Source organism: Cherax quadricarinatus, unplaced genomic scaffold (assembly GCF_038502225.1).
Source record: "Cherax quadricarinatus isolate ZL_2023a unplaced genomic scaffold, ASM3850222v1 Contig26, whole genome shotgun sequence".
Taxonomy (NCBI): Eukaryota; Metazoa; Arthropoda; class Malacostraca; order Decapoda; family Parastacidae; genus Cherax; species Cherax quadricarinatus.
Window position 1 is genome coordinate 392,562 of NW_027195052.1, and position 17,812 is coordinate 410,373.

Sequence of the window (17,812 nt, forward strand, 5' to 3'; positions counted from 1 at the left end):
TATGTATTTAATGAACTTATTTGAGTAGCGTTAGTTAAGTGCCTTTTCCCTTGGTGACAGCGTGTTCAGCTTATAGCCAAAGGTCCCGGATTCAATCCTGAGTGACAGAGATCCTACAAGCAAGCCACTAGCAGTAATTGAACAGCTAGAGTACAGTTCTGCTAGTCCACACTAATGATAGAGTTTCTAGGAATCCCGCAAAGCGATTACTAAGTAATGATAAGATAACTGTGAAGCATTGATTGCTTGCTAGTTCTTTCACTTGTTATACCTCAACATTTACATTGCTGGTCATGACGAACACAGCTAACCTTTTTTTTTCTCTTCGCCTTTCTTAGTATATATCGACATCCACCTCGTCCACAATGATAACAATTTTTGGACTGTTCATTTATTTATATTCGTTGTGACATTAGAGTATGATCATTGAGTAGAGGTGTGCGAGGCCGCAGCATCACTATCAATCCATTTAGTGTTTGGGAAAGATAAGGGAAGATACGGGAAACCCGTTAGTCAGTTTCTGCAGCAGCAGCTGCCACGTGAGGGTCTCAGCTCCTTCTACCACAAGGAAAATGTATATTTAAGCATCTGTCACATGTTCAAGAAGGCTGGATTTGCTGTGTGGTGTCCAGGAAGGGTCATGGCGAGTGACGGAAGTGTGTGAGAGATAGTTCAGGGTAATGCTTCTGGTGGACGCTAAAACAAGTGTTGATGAGGCAGTAGTTAGTGAGCCAGAGATCATGTTACCTCACACGAAACAAACTTCAGTTATATTTGATAGTTAATCAATTGTCTTCTCCAGGAGATGCAATTACTGAAATGTCAATGGGATATATTTAATTTCAAATATATGATGGCCGCAACACTCCTTGTTGAGTGACTGACAGGAGCTAAGGACAGTGATATGTTTTCATTGATCTTAGGAAACAAACTCGTGTCATAGCGTAATATAAGAAAAAAAAAGGACATTTTCAGTACATAGGAAAAGTTGAGAATCGAGTTTACGCATTAAACACAAAATTAATAATTTTTCCAAAGAGGTTCTACACACTGGTCAAATAAAATTCTTAGAACTAACGAGAAAACAAATTAATGTATTAAAAATAAACTATTGCAAAACTATTAAAAGTCAGTTATATTAATTAGTGGCCATATTTTGAATTCACTGAACTATTGGTACAAAATAGTTATTTAACAGCCTTGCCAAACATTCCAATTAAAGCCAAAATTTTAAAATAAGTCTCCAAATATCACTAAATAATCATGACATCTATTGATGAGTTGGTGCGCGAAGCTGAGGAAACAAAGTTTGAAGTGAGTGTGGAGAGTGAGCTGGAAGGTCTCCTGCACTCCCTGGATACTTTCCAGCAAGAGTTGACCTGGAAGCTGCAACACATCCAAGACACACAAGAACACAGGACACCAGCTCGAGGCAGGGAAGGACATGGAATATCTGGGGTTGAAAGGGAGTTAGAGAGAGCTGTATTTCAAGGCTGTAGTGACCAGAGGCTAAATATTGGAGTTAAGATGCAAGACAAAGAGGTTAGGAGGGTTAAAAATGAGTCTCCAGGCGAGACAATGAGTAGCAGGGACCAGAATGAGGGAGGTCAAGATGAGGGAAATGAGGCTGGAGATAATTATGTAGCAGGTGATGACGGTGATAGAGGTGATGATGGTGGTGGAGACGACGTAAGTGGTAATGATGATGACGGTAGTGGTGATGAGGAGATGAAGGCTCAAAGATCCCTGGCGGAGACGCTGCAGGAACTAACTTCACTCAACGTCCAGCTGGAAGACCACAACGTCACCAGCGGGTACCAAGGTATGCCTGGGGAAGGGGTAGGAGGAGATTGTTTCCTCCTGAAGTACATTCCCAGAATGTTCCTAGTGTGTTTAGGATTGTACTTATATTAATTTAATGAGCAATTGTCCACCGAAAATCAATACTGAAGGATCTTATCACAACCCAGGGTGTCTTTTAGTTGCCTATACTGGGAAATTTTATTGTTTTTATGTAAAGAAGTGGAAAGTGTTTATACGTGATCACATTAACGTAGGGGGATCTAATACCATTCAGGTTTACGTCACTAGAGATGAACCATGGAAAAGGGAATCTATCGACTTACTGACCACCTTCCAACCCTCAAACACTGGTGGTGCCAGTGGTGGACTGAGTCACATTGGTGGTGCCAGTGATGGACTGAGTCACACTGGTGGTGCCAGCGATGGACTGAGTCACACTGGTGGTGCCAGTGATGGACTGAGAGTCACACTGGTGGTACCAGTAATGGACTGAGAGTCACACTGGTGGTACCAGTAATGGACTGAGAGTCACACTAGTGATGCCAGTGATGGACTGAGAGTCACACTGGTGGTGCCAGTGATGGACAGAGTCACACTGGTGGTGCCAGTGATGGACTGAGAGTCACACTGGTGGTGCCAGTGATGGACTGAGAGTTACACTGGTAATGGCAGTGATGGACTGAGTCACACTGGTGGTGCCAGTGATGGACTGAGAGTCACACTGGTAATGCCAGTGATGGACTGAGTCACACTGGTGATGCCAGTGATGGACTGAGAGGTCACACTGGTGGTGCCAGTGATGGACTGAGAGTCACACTGGTGGTGCCAGTGATGGACTGAGAGTCACACTGGTGGTGCCAGTGATGGACTGAGAGTTACACTGGTAATGCCAGTGATGGACTGAGTCACACTGGTGGTGCCAGTGATGGACTGAGAGTCACACTGGTAATGCCAGTGATGGACTGAGTCACACTGGTGATGCCAGTGATGGACTGAGAGTCACACTGGTGGTGCCAGTGATGGACTGAGAGTCACACTGGTGGTGCCAGTGATGGACTGAGAGTCACACTGGTGGTGCCAGTGATGGACTGAGACGGTCATACTTGTGACTGTCTTAGCAAGAAAATCATGAGTATGGCACACTCAAGGAAGTACTTACTGACGTGAGGTCGTCCTTGACTGACTGAAGGAATGTAGTCACGCTGGTGCAGTGGGCTGACATCTTAGACAACAGTACTGTGAAGAACTGTTTATAGTGGTGTGGCGTGAGCTGCAGTATAATGTAGAACCTTGATACTGTGAAGAGCCACACTGATAGCAAGATATACAGTGTGTTGGGGTAGTGTAGTAAATTACTTTTTTGTCAGAGGCACTTGTTGATAGATGCTCGTTGTGTGTATGTGTGTTACCATTTTGTCTTAGGCACATGTCGATGAGACACTAGGCCTGTTGTATGTGTATGTGTGTATGTGTGTGTGTGTGTGTGTGTGTGTGTGTGTGTGTGTGCGCGTGTGTGTGTGTGTGTGTGTGTGTGTGTGTGTGTGTGTGTGTGTGTGTGTGTGTGTGTGTGTGTGTGTGTGTGTGTACTCACCTAGTAGTGGTTGCGGGGGGTCGATTCACAGCTCCTGGCCCCGCCTCTTCAACTGGTTGCTACCCAGTCACTCTTCCCGCTCCGTGAGCTTTATCATACCTCTTCTTAAAGCTATGTATGGATCCTGCCTCCACTACATCACTACTCAGGCTATTCCACTTCCTGACAACTCTGTGACTGAAGAAATACTTCCTAACATCCCTAAGGTTCATCTTAGTCTTCAGCTTCCAACTGTGACCCTTTGTTGCTGTGTCCCATCTCTGGAAAATTTTTTGTCCACCTTGCCGATTCCTCTCAGTATTTTATATGTCGTTATCATATCCCCCCAATCTCTCCTGCCCTCCAGTGTCGTCAGGTCTATTTCCTTTAACCTCTCCTCGTAGGGCATGCCCCTTAACTCCGGGACTAGTCTTCTTGCAAACCTTTGCTAGGTGAGGGTTCCAAACTGGTGCAGCATACTCCAATATAGGCCTGACATACACGGTGTACAGGGTCCTGAACGATTCCTTATTCTTATTGAGATGTCGGGATGCTGTTCTTAGGTTTGCTAGCTCCCATATGCTGCAGCAGTTATATGGTTGATGTGCCCCTCAGGAGATGTGTTCGGTGTTATACTCACCCCAAGATCCTTTTCCTTGAGTGAGGTTTGTAGTCTTTGGCTCCCTAGACTGTATTCCGTCTGCGGTTTTCTTTGCCTTTCCCCAATCTTCATGACTTTATACTTGATGGGATTGAACTCCAGGAGCCAGTTGCTGGACTGTGTGTGTGTGTGTGTGTACTCACCTAATTGTGGTTGCAGGGTTCGAGACTCAGCTCCTGGCCCCGCCTCTTCACCGAGTGCTATTAGGTCCTCTCTCTCCCTGCTTTCATGGATGTGTGTGTAGTCACCTAATTGTGGTTGCAGGGGTCGAGACTCAGCTCCACTGTGTGTGTGTGTGTGTGTGTGTGTGTGTGTGTGTGTGTGTGTGTGGTGATATACACTCTGTTGGCAGTATTTCACGCTTTATTATTATTATTGTTATTATTATTATTATTATTATTATTATTATTATTATTATTATTATTATTATTATTATACAGTGTCGTGTACACTGGAAAATTGTATAGTGTCGAGTACAGTGTACTGTTGTAGAGTACAGTGTCTGGTAGTGTGGTGTTAGAGTGTATCAAGATGAACACTAAAGGTGAATGGCAGCTCTGGTCGTTGTGTGATGATGATTAAGTATTTTCGTTGTTTATTTAGTCAATAAAGATGTGCCTGTTTTAGTTGTGTACGTTTGTTCCAGCCTTCCTCCACACGTACACACACACACACACACACACACACACACACACACACACACACACACACACACACACACACACACACGCACACACACACACACACACACACACACACACAGGGACATTAGGAAGCATTTCTTCAGACTTAGGGTAGTTAGGAAGTGGAACCACTCTCAGTAGTAGTACCAGTTCCTAGTAACCAGTTACCAGTAACCAGTGTACCAGTATTGACTCGCTACCAACCGTCTCTGCGTGAATCACTGTCTGTATTCATATTGCTGCTGACCACAGCAGTATTTCAAACACCCCCTCACATATGGGTACTGGAGTTAGTCAGTCTTACGAGTGAGAGCAAGGAGGCAGGTCACGGCTGTTTGGCGCTTCCCACTATCCATAATATACGTACTACCAGCCTGCGTGAGTATTTCTTTACCCTATCCACGTGTTCGAAAAAAAGGTACACATAGAAATAAATGGATAATTTGGTATACTGGGGTGAATATCACTGCATGAACTACAATGACAAATACTGGAGAATACAATGCTGAAAGAATACAAAAAAAAATGAATGAATCACTTCACACGGAGTGACTGACTGGTACACTACACAATAATACTTACTACAGACAGAGAATAGCATAAAAAAAACACAGATAAAAAATATAAAAATGAAACACAAGAGATGAGCGATAACACGGAAAAATATTGCAAAAATAATGAGTCAAGGAAACACTGAGTCTACACTGAAAACACAAAGCTTAGGATACACAAGAAATTCACTGTAAATGTCTCACACACGCAAATGTCTATCTGGTATCTTATTTTCATTAATAAGATATCTTGACATGCAAATGTCTTTAAATACAGGAAAATATCTCTAGAAAATTATCACTGGAGTCTGGAGTAGTAGACGGGATGACTAGTGATGAGGGGAAGGTTGTCCTGTGCGGGTGATATGCCTCCTACGCCTCCTACACTCACACTGTCGTCGTGAAGAAATGCGCTTTCTCGGTGAACTCACATAACTGGCTTTATCGTTGGCACTCAGCTACAATCTCTTGACCAATTATATGAGCCAAAACAATATTAGGACCCGGTACAAGGGTGCAAACAGCCACAGGTAGATGAGGTGAATAGTGGCTGGTGGTCGTGGTGGCGGGTGGTGGTGGGGGCAACAGAATGGCCCTGTGCTCTCTCACTGCCACGCACTTCTCACCACTCACGAAGGTGGCTTGATAAGCCACTCTGTGCCACAGGAATGGTAAAATTCACTCTTAGCATCCAACAGGGAGCACAAAGCGATACATGAAACAATACTTCAGAGGAACTTGCGTGGCTTACTGCTCTCTCTCAGCTGGGTTAGAAGTTGGATTGGCTGACTGGCTTAACCCACGAGAATGGCTGACTGGAAGACGAGTAACGATTCACACAGCATGAAGGAGCAGGTGGATGACAGGAGACAGGCTGGATGGTAGGATGAGACAGGCTGACTAGCGTTCACTTCCACAGTCCGGCTTACTGACTGGCTTAATTGCAAAATCCGGGTCAACCCCTCGGAGATTGAAGCAATTAGCACACGAACTAAGCCAGGAAGCTTGAAAAACGGCTGCAACAGGCTTGCAGGCTGGAGTACAGGGTGGAGGTGGTGAGGGTAAGCGGCTAGCTACGGTTCACCTTTGACCTGCCAGCAACCCACAAACAGTCTTCTAATGTCTTGAAATACCCTTAAATGCATGCTCACACCGCTGCCACCATTTATCATGTGGGGTTCGAACACGTGGATAGGGTAAAGAAATACTCACGCAGGCTGGTAGTACGTATATTACGGATAGTGGGAAGCACCAAACAGCCGTGACCTGCCTCCTTGCTCTCACTCGTAAGACTGACTAACCCCAGTACCCATATGTGAGGGGGTGTTTGAAATACTGCTGTGGTCAGCAGCAATATGAATACAGACAGTGATTCACGCAGAGACGGTTGGTAGTGAGTCATCTACTGGTACACTGGTTACTGGTAACTGGTTACTAGGAACTGGTACTACTACTGAGACCACCTGGAGAATGAAGTGGTAGAGGCAGGATCCATACATAGTTTTAAGAAGTATGATAAGACTCTCGAAGCCAGGAAAGAGTAGGACCAGCGATGAGGAGGGGCCAGGAGCTGTGAATCAACCCCTGCAACCACAAATGAGTACACGCAAAACACACACCAACAGCAGCAAATGCGCGTTTGTCATATCTAATATTAGCTTTCAGGAATCACAACAAGGAGTCATTCAAGACATTATAGAAAGCGTGAGGCCCATCCTGGAGTATACAGCACCAGTGGGGAACCTGCGCCAGATCAAGCAAACTGTGGAAAGTGCAGAGGTTTCTAACGAGACTAGTCCTGGAGATAAGGGACATTAACTATGATGAACCAGGAGCGACATAACATAAAATACTCTAACCATACCACGGTTGGGGTTTGAACCCGCGATCAGAGAGTCTCAAAACTCCAGACCGTCCCGTTAGCCACTGTTTTGAGACTCTCTGATCGCGGGTTCAAACCCCACCCGTGGTATGGTTTGTTTGCAATCGTGTCATTACGATTTCGTGAGTCGTAAAATACTCAGAGGGCTTAATTAATTAACAGCACTAACGGAGACAGTCTGAAATATTGAAAAAGAGGTACACAGTAAACAAATGAATCTTGTAATCCCAGAAGATTCGCAGGGATGTCAGGAAGCATTTCTTCAGCCTTAGAGAGGTCAGGAAGTGCAATGATCTGGAAGACGTAGTGATAACGCCATAATCTATACGAAGTCAGGAGAGTGTGAACCCAGTAACAGCTAATTTAAAAGGCAGGACCGGGAGCTGAGACTCGACTTCTGCGACTATAATTAGATGAATGCCAAACACAACTGTCTGAGTGTCTATCGACAAGTACCTATGGCAACAGTTAATACACGTTCACTAGGGATGTTGCACATGTGTCTTAATTTCATCACTGATTCACACTCACACACTCACATTCACACACACACACACACACACACACACTCACACACACTCACACTCACACACACACACACACACACACACACACTCACACTCACACACATCACACACTCACACTCACACTCTGTTTCTTAATTTTACTCACTTTCAGAGCGCCGAGCCTCTCGTCCGAGGATAGTGTCATCCGTGGTGAAGGCTAGACCGTCCCTACACACCATCTCAGGTCTGACCTTACAGCTAAACTTTATAATAGGCTGGTTAGGGAGGTTTAAGTCCTATCCCCTACACTAGGGTAATTAATTAACCCTTGTTAGCAAGTTATGCATTACACAGATAACCTGCACATGGGAGAAACAAAATTATAATGACATTTCGGGTTATTTTTGCATCGTTGCAGTCAAGCCATTCTGCCTTGATATTCGTTAAGTAATGCAATTTCTTTTGAGACCTAATTAAAAGGCCTCTAGTCAATAGGGAAAAATTCTTAGCATTCAAAAAATGACCATTTACATGCGGAAATGAAGAGTTGAGATGGTGAAGGGCTCTTCATCTAGGGAATTGGATCTGTGCTCCAGTTCCCTGAATTAAGCCTGAATACCTTCCCCCACCCCACAGGCGATGTATAATCCTACGGGTTTAGCGCTCCCTCGTGATTAAAATAATAATAATAATAATAATAATAATAATAATAATAATGTAGACTTGGCCGAGGATGGTTCCCAGTCGCTAATCAGCAGCAATAATAATAATAATAATAATAATAATAATAATAATAATAATAATAATAATAATAATAATAATAATAATAATAATAATAATAATTGTTTTGACTCACTTTTGAACATTTATAAAAAAAATTAACAAGCTATGGGGAAAATGATAAGAGTAAAAAGGTTTTAGAATGTGGCACTTTACAATGTACTAGATGTACGTGAAAATCCCTCCAGTACAGTGTACTTGCCAACAATGGGTCTTTAAGGTTATATGTCACCTATTCACCACAGGTCAAAAATGCTTTAATACCAAAAATAGGAAATAAGGTATTGTCTCAGTGTATATACACTGAGAAAAATACCTCTCGGTGTATATATCGTGTGTTTATCTACATTAAACAGCATGTACTAAATTTAAATAGTTGAAAATGTGTATATGATACCAAAATTTAGCTAGGCTCCTTCAGTTTCTAATGTAAAATTTGCATACTTTCAGAATTCTTGTGAAAATATTTATGCATATTATGACAGTCTACGACAGCTGGTCGTTGGTATATTTACTTTTATAATAGTTATCAATAAAAGTACTGAAAGAAAACTAAAAAGTACAATACATAGAAAATGTATTTAAGTATGGTAGACTATGATAAATTTTATGGGTCTGTAACGTATACAAGTAAGTTCAGATTATATTTCACTCCCAAGTTTAAATTTTAGCAATTGTGTTATATAACAACTTGTATGTTAATTACTCTTCTAATACACAGGTTATATATACTGAGAGGTGTATATTTCTCAGTGTATATACACTGAAACATTAATCCCCATTTAATGAGTTCAAGTATTCTTGATTATTTTTGAAGAGGTGACAATGCAGCTTTAATGACCCCTGGTGTAATCGACAGGTTTCAAACAAGTCTCTTAACACATGTTATCCATGTTTAGGTGAACAGGAGAGATAAACAGATACCCGAGTTATTCCACTACCTTAGGTGGTATCCTGAGGAAGAGGGCATAAGGATCTCACTGGCTAATAGCCCTCCAGGATTAATAATCCGATTTTGTAAAATATTTTTTAGAATAAAGGACATAACTTGTCTCGCTGTTAAGTTGGGTAGTTTACATATAGCATTGCTCAGTATGAGAACACTGAGAATCAAAGTTTATTCTCTATAAAGGTTACAATGTGGGATTTACATATTATTAAATATTGGTTACAGTGTGTGGTTTACATATACAATACTAATGCCTAGTCATGCCTAGCATGACTAGGCATTTCGGGCAGACTAAGAATAATTCAAACCCTATATTGATACAGGTTATGGAGCATATTGATATTAAAGCTAGGTAACCGCATTACAGTTTGTAAATTTAGCAATGTGAATGGTTTTGTCTTGGCATGAAACATAGTTTCTATTGAAGCTCCTAAATTGGAGTATCTCAGGCAAACTTATGACTAGTTTAGGATTCGTTAGGTAATAGCTTTATTACGTAATTTTACGTTTGGGTGAGTGTGAGTGTAAATTGGGGGGAATCACAGATATCTGGTGGGCAATTTACACAGCCTTTGACTTACATTTCCTGCATTTTTTGTTGCCTTAATTAAGAACTGCAGAATTTTACCAGCTAGTGATCTCATGTCCTGAACTCTATGTATTGCGAAATACTTTATCGAAAGCATCTCAATCAACTTATTTTAACGGCGCTGTTGTTTTCCAGTAAGTACTGAAGGCAGTAATGACAGATCTTCTCTGGAACTCCATGAAGACCTTAACAGGTGGTCCCAGATGGAAGGACCAGTGCAAGACCTCCAACCAGTGCCTACACCCAACAGGATCAAGTTTGATATTAAAGCTCTCGATCGGGCGCTGTCTAATCTCCTCAGGATGGTGAGTAGGATCTTGTGGGATCTTTACATGCCCTTCCAGGAGGAGGAACGCCACATCTATTATCGTTTATCTAGTCTATCGAGGGAAATCTCTCTGAAAGATCTATTTATGGGGTCTTAAGAGTCCTTGTTTCGGGAGGGTATTTCTTCTCTGGGTTTTCGTCTCTTCTAAACTTCTCTGAACTTTCTGACCACAAGTAACAATGTTATCACTGCCAACTCTTGCACTTGGGCCCTAACTTTTCTTCTCTGATAGATAACTGGTAACTGCTAACCAGTCTTCGTTGTGATGTAGTTCAGCTGGGTTTGTGAGGTCTCTGGGGAGACCTAATTTAACCAATTATATGGTCACACCTTGCCTTGGCAAACTTCTGTCAGCCACGCCCACGTCTGAGGTCTTTTGTTCTTGACGGCATCAGACCTAGGCGTCAGGTCGTACACGTGGTTGTGGAGGGTGCTTGGACCACCATAAAAGCCCAAGGAAGAGCATGATCAGGAGATTCGTGCGGAGCTGCTGCTGGGGTGCAGAGCTCCTGAGCAGAAACTTCGAGCGGAGCTGCTGCTGGGGTGCAGGGCTTGGGAGAAGGCTGCTGAAGTCTCTGGAGGAGACTGTTGGAGGCAGTGGGCAGAGTACTGGCTTGGCGCAGTACTCGTGCTGTGTAGGTCTTGGGACCTGGGGCTTAGTTCCTGTAGTGAACTGTCCTCTGTACTATATTGTAAGTTACATTCAATTTCGGCCAGTAATTGCTTCCCCCAAAAGTCTCACCCAAATACTGATATTCTCCACCATTTATCTCTAACCAACAACCAACTCCACCAAATATAATATTACACCCAAACAATTATTTAGACCCACCGTCAAAAAAGGACAGTTAAGGTCACTAGGATTATAATATCATACAGATATTCACTTTAGATTATACACACACAAGAAAAAAAAAAGTGGTAGCAAATGGTAGCATAACAAGTATAACCGAGCAGTCAAAAATAAGGCACATGGGACTGGTTCCTACTATAAAAATAATAAGAACCACCACCGCTTAGACACCATGTCATGTAGGGGGGTGATGATTAGGGGAATATGGGGGTAAGCGGGGGGAGTCAGTAGGTAGGGGACAGGCGAGGTGGTAGGAATGAGGTAGGTAGATAATGTAAGGTCACTGGTGACTACGACTTCACCTCTCATTACTCTACCCACCACACTACACTCCCTCTCACTACATGAAATAAAATAATGAATAAAATAGCAAATAACGGGGACCGTGAATATTACTATTCTACTCAAACACAGTTTATTAAGTCCTTGTACAATAATATATTTGGGAACAGGAGAACATTATTGTGGTTTAGATAAATGGGATGGTATGTAAGCAGTGAGACAGGGAACACAATCAACTTGACCAAAATGAATGTAACTTACAATATAGTACAGAGGACAGTTCACTACAGGAACTAAGCCACAGGTCCCAAGACCTACACAGCACGAGTACTGCACCAAGCCAGTACTCTGCCCAATGCCTCCAACAGTCTCCTCCAGAGACTTCAGTAGCCTTCTCCCGAGCCCTGCACCCCAGCAGCAGCTCCGCTCGAAGTCTCTGCTCAGGAGCTCTGCACCCCAGCAGCAGCTCCGCACGAATCTCCTGATCATGCTCTTCCTTGGGCTTTTATGGTGGTCCAAGCACCCTCCACAACCACGTGTACGACCTGACGCCTAGGTCTGATGCCGTCAAGAACAAAAGACCTCAGACATGGGCGTGGCTGACAGACGTTTGCCAAGGCAAGGTGTGACCATATAATTGGTTAAATTAGGTCTCCCCAGAGACCTCACAAGCCCAGCTGAACTACATCACATCGTTGCGTCTGCATAACTTTGTCAATGTCTCTGATACCACTCTTGTAACACTAACAACATATCTCTTCTAACACTTACCTATCTTCTTTGCTCTTCTTGACAGACCGGGGAGCCTATGGACCCACAAATGTGGGAAGGCTCCACCCACACACTGACAGACGTCCCTTCCACGCCTCCACCCACACCTGCAAGTTACGTCCACGACAACGAAGAATATCTTCCCCCGCCCAGAATCGTGATGGGGCCACCCCCGCCCAAGCCACCCAGGGTAAAGATTCCCATCAATGAGGCTTTAAAAGACCAAAGAACACATCTCTCAAAATCGATGGGGAACCTCACGCAGGAGATCTACTTCAGTGACCACGACAACAGCTCTCAAAACCACCATTCGCCCCTCTCAGCTCGAGTTCTCGGTTCTGAAACTTCTTTGAACCACCACCCAACCCTCTCAGCTCACACCGCTACCTCGGGTGATGGCGTGGAAGCAAGTGAAAGAAAGCAGAATATTTTCCTCTCCGCCTTCAGAGGGAAAGGGATGAGGGATCGCGTCCGTGATTTCACGAAGAAGAAGAAGGCCAAACGAATCAAGAGTGTGGACATCAGCGAACCTCAGGATTTCAGACACCTAATAGGGTCGGCACTGACAAAACAAGATGCCGGGCAGGAGAATGAGAACAATTCACGAAAGAGATTCGAAGAGATTCTTGTCTGGAAATCACCGGAAATGATGCCCGAACTTAAAGTCTTGAGCCCAACAGAAATGACAGCAACAGACGAAACGGACTCAGGTTTAACTGCTGCAACAGGCGACCCGGACTCAACAGACGAGATGTACTCAACAGATAATAGTGATTCAACAGACGATACAGCAACAGAGGACACTGACTCAACAGAAGGTGCGGCAACATATGAAACTGATTTAATAGAAGCTGCGGCAACAGACGACGCTGATTCAACGGGAGCTACAGCATCAGACGACGCTGATTCAACCGAAGTTACGGCATCAGACGACGCTGATTCAACCGAAGCTACGGCAGCAGAAGACACTGACTTAACACAAGCTACGACCATAGCCCACGCTGCCCTGACTAGAGCTACAACAGAAATTACAGCAACGGACAACACTGGCTCAATGAGCAACAAGGCAACAGACGACAGTGACGCAACAGAAGCTACGACAACAGACAACAGGACCGAGACCAATACATGACACAACAAATGCAATAAAATATTGCTAGGTACAAAAGAAAGCCACTAACATGAGGTGTATTAACATACAGTATCGAGATACAACTGTATACACGTGCTGTAGGAGTTAATTATATCAGGATTCACAGATATTACTTATAATTGACCCAATTAAGGGTCTTTTTTCAACACTGAAATCACTAGGCTGTGTTCAACACTGCATCCAGTCATTCCTTGGAATTATTCTACAACACACAAATTTCAACAGAAATTATACATTATAATATATATGTATGTATGTATATACTGATTGTGCAACCTTGAAGAAGGTATACACTCCGTGTGGTGTATATACACCGAAAGATGGGCACCTCTTGGTGTATGTAAGATGAGAAATACACACCTCTTGGTATGTATACGCTGAGAGAAACATCCTTCGGTTAGTATACACAAAGTATACTCCAGGTATACTCCCTCAGTGCATACACATTGCAGTTGCATAGTTGTATTCATACAAGTGCCCACAGGGTATATCCTGTTGCAACACACTGACCAGCTTCTCCAATATATATATATATATATATATATATATATATATATATATATATATATATATATATATATATATATATATATATATATATATATAAACAAAAGTTTTTGCTTATACATTTAATAATGCATACAGGAGAAGGGGGTTACTAGCCCCATGTTCCCAGCATTTTAGTCGCCTCTTACGACACGCATGGCTTACGGAGGAAGAATTCTTTTCCACTTCCCCGTGGAGATAAGAGGAAATAAAGAACAAGAACAATGAAGAAAATAGAAGAAAACTCACATGAGCGTGTATACATGTGTGTGTTGTTATTGATTAAATACCACTCGTTCGTGTTTACAATCACATAAAATACTGCTCGTTGAGGCTAGTACACCAAACGGGGAGGAGAATGAAATTAACTCAGAGGCACCCACACCACCGTATGTCCTCGAATCAAGGTAAAACACCAAGCTCTGCTGGATGCCTGATTCTTGCAAGATTTGGTAGTCCTGTGGGTTAGAGCGTCATGTGATTTTCGCTCACCATGAGGCGGGCCAAAACGACATGGGTTCGAGTCCTTGGCTAGTCGCAGTGTTGTTACTGACATACGTGTACAGGCATGTGTAGTGTAACCTAAGTGTTTGTAGACGTAATAAGATATACCTGTTATCCCATATGTTTATGAGACAGTAAAAGGCTGGCAGACAGCAGCCACCCAGGGAGGTACTACCATCCCGTGGTAGTAGGTTGGTAGACAGCAGCCACCCAGGGAGGTACTACCGTCCCGTGGTAGTAGGCTGGTAGACAGCAACCACCCAGGGAGGTACTACCGTCCTGTGGTAGTAGGTTGGCAAACAGCAACCACCCAGGGAGGTACTACCGTCCTGTGGTAGTAGGTTGGCAGACAGCAGCCACCCAGGGAGGTACTACCGTCCTGTGGTAGTAGGTTGGCAGACAGCAGCCACCCAGGGAGGTACTACCGTCCTGTGGTAGTAGGTTGGTAGACAGCAACCACCCAGGGAGGTACTACCGTCCTGTGGTAGTAGGTTGGTAGACAGCAACCACCCAGGGAGGTACTACCGTCCTGTGGTAGTAGGTTGGTAGACAGCAACCACCCAGGGAGGTACTACCGTCCTGTGGTAGTAGGTTGGTAGACAACAACCACCCTGGGAGGTACTACCGTCCTGTGGTAGTAGGTTGGTAGACAGCAACCACCCAGGGAGGTACTACCGTCCTGTGGTAGTAGGTTGGCAGACAGCAGCCACCCAGGGAGGTACTACCGTCCTGTGGTAGTAGGTTGGCAGACAGCAGCCACCCAGGGAGGTACTACCGTCCTGTGGTAGTAGGTTGGTAGACAGCAACCACCCAGGGAGGTACTACCGTCCTGTGGTAGTAGGTTGGTAGACAGCAACCACCCAGGGAGGTACTACCGTCCTGTGGTAGTAGGTTGGTAGACAGCAACCACCCAGGGAGGTACTACCGTCCCGTGGTAGTAGGTTGGTAGACAGCAGCCACCCAGGGAGGTACTACCGTCCCGTGGTAGTAGGTTGGTAGACAGCAACCACCCAGGGAGGTACTACCGTCCCGTGGTAGTAGGTTGGTAGACAGCAACCACCCAGGGAGGTACTACCGTCCCGTGGTAGTAGGTTGGTAGACAGCAGCCACCCAGGGAGGTACTACCGTCCTGTGGTAGTAGGTTGGTAGACAGCAGCCACCCAGGGAGGTACTACCGTCCTGTGGTAGTAGGTTGGTAGACAGCAACCACCCAGGGAGGTACTACCGTCCCGTGGTAGTAGGCTGGCAGACAGCAACCACCCAGGGAGGTACTACCGTCCCGTGGTAGTAGGTTGGTAGACAGCAGCCACCCAGGGAGGTACTACCGTCCCGTGGTAGTAGGTTGGTAGACAGCAACCACCCAGGGAGGTACTACCGTCCCGTGGTAGTAGGTTGGTAGACAGCAGCCACCCAGGGAGGTACTACCGACCTGTGGTAGTAGGTTGGTAGACAGCAGCCACCCAGGGAGGTACTACCGTCCCGTGGTAGTAGGTTGGTAGACAGTAGCCACCCAGGGAGGTACTACCGTCCCGTGGTAGTAGGTTGGTAGACAGCAGCCACCCAGGGAGGTACTACCGTCCCGTGGTAGTAGGTTGGTAGACAGCAACCACCCAGGGAGGTACTACCGTCCCGTGGTAGTAGGTTGGTAGACAGCAGCCACCCAGGGAGGTACTACCGTCCCGTGGTAGTAGGTTGGTAGACAGCAACCAGCAATCCTACCATCATGTAAAATAATTAACAGATTTCCGTTACACGCTCACTTGGTAGGATGGTAGTACCTCCCTATACTACCGTTATATTATGTATATTCTATTATAACACACATCATACCATGGTTTTTTCTTACCCTGAATTCTGTTTGTTATATATCAAATTATCATCCATGGTGATGGGGTGGTAGTGGATTATCATTATTTAGTAAAACTGGATTAATTAACAGTTTGTAGCTAAACTGTTTTTTATGATAATTACACAGTGGGAACACCAGCAGTGTATTGCTAAACTATTCTGTATGATAGTTACACAGTGGGAACACCAGCAGTGTGTTGCTACACTATTCTGTATGATAGTTACACAGTGGGAACATCAGCAATGTGTTGCTACACTATTCTGTATGATAGTTACACAGTGGGAACATCAGCAATGTGTTGCTACACTATTCTGTATGATAATTACACAGTGGGAACATCAGCAATGTGTTGCTACACTATTCTGTATGATAATTACACAGTGGGAACATCAGCAATGTGTTGCTACACTATTCTGTATGATAATTACACAGTGGGAACATCAGCAATGTGTTGCTACACTATTCTGTATGATAGTTACACAGTGGGAACAAAAGTTAGCTGTGTTTCCCTGTCGTATTCCATCACACAGGCGCTAAGAATCGACCCCTGCAATCACAAATAGGTGGGTGAAGAAATCTTTCAGCCTGAGATGGGAAACTTCAGTAATGTCAACCTGAGCTGAGAGATTATCTGTAGTTGCTTCCGGAGGTCGCTGCGTCTCAGATCGATCAAGCTGTTAGCGTCCACCGTCTGCAGTCCAGCATGTGCAACACAACCCAGTTAATCAGGAACAGTTCTGAGGAACCTGTCGAGTTCCCTCTTGAAGACGGCTAGGTGTTTTCTCTCAGTGTACTCACCGCTTCTATGCTTGTTATTAGAGGTATCCTGCACCGTCTGTCAAGCCTCTTGCTTTCGTAAGTAGTAATTTCGGTGTGCAGGTTTGGTGCCCATCCCTCCAGTATCTTCCAGGTATATATTATGATGTATTTTTCTCACCTACGTTCTTTGGAGTTCTGGGAATTCAAGCACCTCCAGTAACTTAGGTGTTTGAGCTATACAAGCTGTGAAAATTCTCTCTTCTTTTTCCAGTTTCTCCTACCATGAAGGAGGCTGTTAGTACACAGCAATATTCCAGCTTGGAGAGAGTCAGTGACCTGAAGAGAGTCATCACTGGCTCGGCATATCTTGTTTTGAAGGTTCTAGTTATCCAACCTATCATCTTTTTTGCAGTTACGATAATAATATTATGGCGCCCAGGTCTTGAACTCCAATCTCATTCTTATTTCCTCATTTCTTCCGTGACGTAATAACTGAAATTTGTTCTTATTGAACATGATATTGTTGCCAGTGGTCCACTGGAAGACTTGGTTTATGTCAGTGGTCCACTGGAAGACTTGGTTTATATCAGTGGTCCACTGGAAGACTTGGTTTATATCAGTGGTCCACCGGAAGACTTGGTTTATATCAGTGGTCCAATGGAAGACTTGGTCTATATCAGTGACCCACTGGAAGACTTGGTTTATATCAGTGGCCCACTGGAACACTTAGTTTCTATCAGTGGTCCACTGGAAGACTTGGTTTATAACAGGGGTCTACTGGAAGACTTGGTTG

At 44.2% G+C, this 17,812-nt stretch overlaps 2 protein-coding genes across 6 annotated transcripts in view; one reads left to right on the plus strand and one right to left on the minus strand.

Annotated features, from left to right (window-relative positions):
* Positions 1 to 3,261, minus strand: part of LOC128692924 (neutral amino acid transporter 9) — a 52,542-nt gene extending 49,281 nt beyond the window's left edge. Inside the window, exon 1 of one of the 4 annotated variants that reach the window (XM_053782267.2) lies at positions 2,963 to 3,261. In XM_053782267.2, the coding sequence (XP_053638242.1) occupies positions 2,963 to 3,025 (63 nt within the window). In that variant the 5' untranslated portion in view covers positions 3,026 to 3,261. The remainder of the gene's footprint in view (positions 1 to 2,962) is intronic. The other 3 variants (XM_053782264.2, XM_053782259.2, XM_053782257.2) reach the window with 3 other exon arrangements.
* LOC128692925 (uncharacterized) lies at positions 503 to 16,241 on the plus strand. 2 transcript variants are annotated; one of them, XM_053782268.2, is made up of 4 exons: positions 503 to 1,822; positions 7,829 to 7,900; positions 10,110 to 10,279; positions 12,234 to 16,241. In XM_053782268.2, the coding sequence occupies exons 1-4, from the start codon at positions 1,264 to 1,266 to the stop codon at positions 13,338 to 13,340; spliced, it is 1,908 nt and encodes a 635-aa protein (XP_053638243.2). In that variant the 5' UTR covers positions 503 to 1,263; the 3' UTR covers positions 13,341 to 16,241. The 2 variants fall into 2 exon arrangements, with proteins under 2 accessions (XP_053638243.2, XP_053638244.2); XM_053782269.2 differs by lacking the exon at positions 7,829 to 7,900.
* The last annotated feature ends 1,571 nt before the right edge of the window (positions 16,242 to 17,812 follow it).

What these genes read in the sequence shown, in the direction of transcription:
- LOC128692925 (XM_053782268.2), top strand. Translation starts at nt 1,264, where the DNA reads ATGACATCTATTGATGAGTTGGTGCGCGAAGCTGAGGAAACAAAGTTT. An exon ending in CGTCACCAGCGGGTACCAAG is followed by an intron (nt 1,823 to 7,828) that starts GTATGCCTGGGG and finishes ACTCACTTTCAG; the next exon opens with AGCGCCGAGCCTCTCGTCCG. An exon ending in GTCCCTACACACCATCTCAG is followed by an intron (nt 7,901 to 10,109) that starts GTCTGACCTTAC and finishes GTTGTTTTCCAG; the next exon opens with TAAGTACTGAAGGCAGTAAT.